This window comes from Penaeus monodon, chromosome 32, assembly GCF_015228065.2.
Source record: "Penaeus monodon isolate SGIC_2016 chromosome 32, NSTDA_Pmon_1, whole genome shotgun sequence".
Lineage (NCBI taxonomy): Eukaryota > Metazoa > Arthropoda > Malacostraca > Decapoda > Penaeidae > Penaeus > Penaeus monodon.
Window position 1 is genome coordinate 8018667 of NC_051417.1, and position 2323 is coordinate 8020989.

Sequence of the window (2323 nt, forward strand, 5' to 3'; positions counted from 1 at the left end):
CTAAAACCAAAGATTACCTTATCCTCCATTCTGTCGATGTTCCATGTAACATTAACAGGCTTCTACACAAATAAATTTTAGCAAGAAATAGCTTTGACAGATTCCTATTAAACAGTAAATTGTCAGAGCGGTCAACAAATTCTCTCTTGCCAAAATATATGGACTGGAGGTTTGTTAGCCTTTGTTGGAATGTTGAACGTGCCATGGCTATCCATTGCATCACAACAAAATTATTTTAGTGATTTTGTAAACTTATTTAACTTTCAGTAAATAAAGAATGTTATGTTCACTAATTTTACATTTTTTTATTCTGATATCTTTGTATATTTCTCATGTGGTCAATATTTACATTATTTCTTCAGTAGGGCTAAACTTCAGGAGAAGTGGACTGGCCATGGATGGCGGCTTGTTGTCACTGAAGTGGAACAACCACCGCTCCACATTCTTCTATGTTCTCTCCACAGTTAGAAGAAAGGTTTGTACTTGTGTTGTTGCTGAGTATTTTGCATGTTATCTCTTTTATCAATATTATCACATCCAGAAGTTTGCTTTTCTCAGGAGATAAAGATATTTGCTTCTAGTTACATTGTTTATTATATTTTTCTAATATATTTTTTAGAATATAATATCTATGGTAATTTCTGATTTATTTTTATATAATTTTAACCCTTTACCTCTGAATGGCATATATGTCATATCATACCAACAGTGAAATCTTGTCAAGGATTTATATTTCATGCCTCTTTTATCTTAGTCAGAACATGATTTATAGCCTTTATATCGTACATAATTTAAACTGTGGTTGCTGGATACTTTTGTGAGACATTATCTGAGAATTAGCTCTAAAGCCACATTATTTCATACAGGATGTTATTGGTACATATATGGAATTACAGCATAAATAAATGTGGGTTGTCCACACCCCATGTTTAAGTGCAAACCCTGGAGTTTAGACCCTTTTTTTGTTTTAGCTTGCCTGGAGGCAATGGGTTAAAGAGGAGGTAATGGAAATGTTGAGCTGCGTGACAGTAATATCCATTCATTATTCATTTATTTCAGGAGTCCTATTGTGATGTTACCTTAGCCTGTGATGGGAAATTTTATCCAGTACACAAACTGGTTTTGTCAACATGTAGTGATTATTTTGAACAAATGTTTGAAAAGACAAACTGTAAACACCCAATAATAGTGTTAAAAGATATTAGACATGAGGACCTTGAGGCTCTTTTGAACTACATGTATGTTGGTGAAGTGAATGTGTTACAGACAGACTTATCAGGACTTATCAAAGCTGCTGAGTGCCTAAGGATAAAAGGGTTGGCTGTCCCTGATGAAGCCCCTAGTGAACGTGACACCAGCCAGGACGGCAAAAGAAATGTGCCATGGTCCAGTGAAGGACCCGATGCTAAACGTAGAAAACCTGAGGAACCCGTGTTGCAGAAACCCAGTCAAAACACAGTAGAGAAATTAGGAAGGGAGCTTCCCCCAAGACCTCAATTAAGCTTTCGAGAACCATTCAGAGAACCACAGAGATCCCGAGAGCCTCTTCGCCTCCGCTCAAGTCCCAGCCCAGTCCTATTTCCTTCCAGTCCAGATACTCAGTTGCCAAGTGCCACAGGCCCAACCTCATCACCGGATGTTTCTCACACGACAACCCACGAACCAGCTCCAAGTGCTCAAGCAGACTCTGCCCCGCCTCCCTCCAATTCAGACAATGAAATCAGCGGTGCAGGAGAGTCCGAGGTAATGTTTTTGCATGACTGGAGTACATTGTTTTGCATTACAGTACGTATTTCTGATGACAAAATATGAGACTAAAGATTTTTTACCAAAACGTGAGACTCAGAAGTTTATATTAAATGTCATTACTAATATTTATACTGTTACACACCATTTTACAGTTGATAATGGATGAACCCCTAGTCAAGGAAGAACCACACGATGATTACTCTGAAGCAGACGAAACCAAAGAATCCATTAAGTCAACAGACTCTGAAGCTGGCCTGAGTTATCCTGTTCATAGTGAGCACTCTGGGAGTATAGGGAGAGAGGTTGGGGGTGCAGGCTTCAATCCCCAGAGCCTGCGGTCCTCCAGCCAACCTCAGACAATGGAGGATCTTGTGGCTCAGGCACTTCCAGGAGCATCTGGTCTACAAGGGGTGAGTTGCTTAGTTTGTGTGTAATTCCATGAACTGTTATTAGATGGTAGAAGATGTTTCTTTCTGTAGGTTCTACTTGTTATTGAGCATTTGAGTTTAACCCATTGACCATGACATACACTTAGGTATCTGACAAACCTGAGTGGCAGCGTTGACAGCCAGAC

General features: G+C 39.2%; 1 protein-coding gene across 3 annotated transcripts in view; it reads left to right on the forward strand.

Annotated features, from left to right (window-relative positions):
* LOC119593469 (longitudinals lacking protein, isoforms H/M/V-like) overlaps window positions 1–2323 on the forward strand; it is a 53982-nt gene that overhangs the window by 1607 nt on the left and 50052 nt on the right. For 2 of the 3 annotated variants that reach the window (XM_037942396.1, XM_037942398.1), the window contains exons 2-4: window positions 363–475; window positions 1060–1743; window positions 1902–2159. In XM_037942396.1, the coding sequence (XP_037798324.1) occupies window positions 395–475; window positions 1060–1743; window positions 1902–2159 (1023 nt within the window). In that variant the 5' untranslated portion in view covers window positions 363–394. The remainder of the gene's footprint in view (window positions 1–362; window positions 476–1059; window positions 1744–1901; window positions 2160–2323) is intronic. The other variant, XM_037942397.1, reaches the window with a different exon arrangement.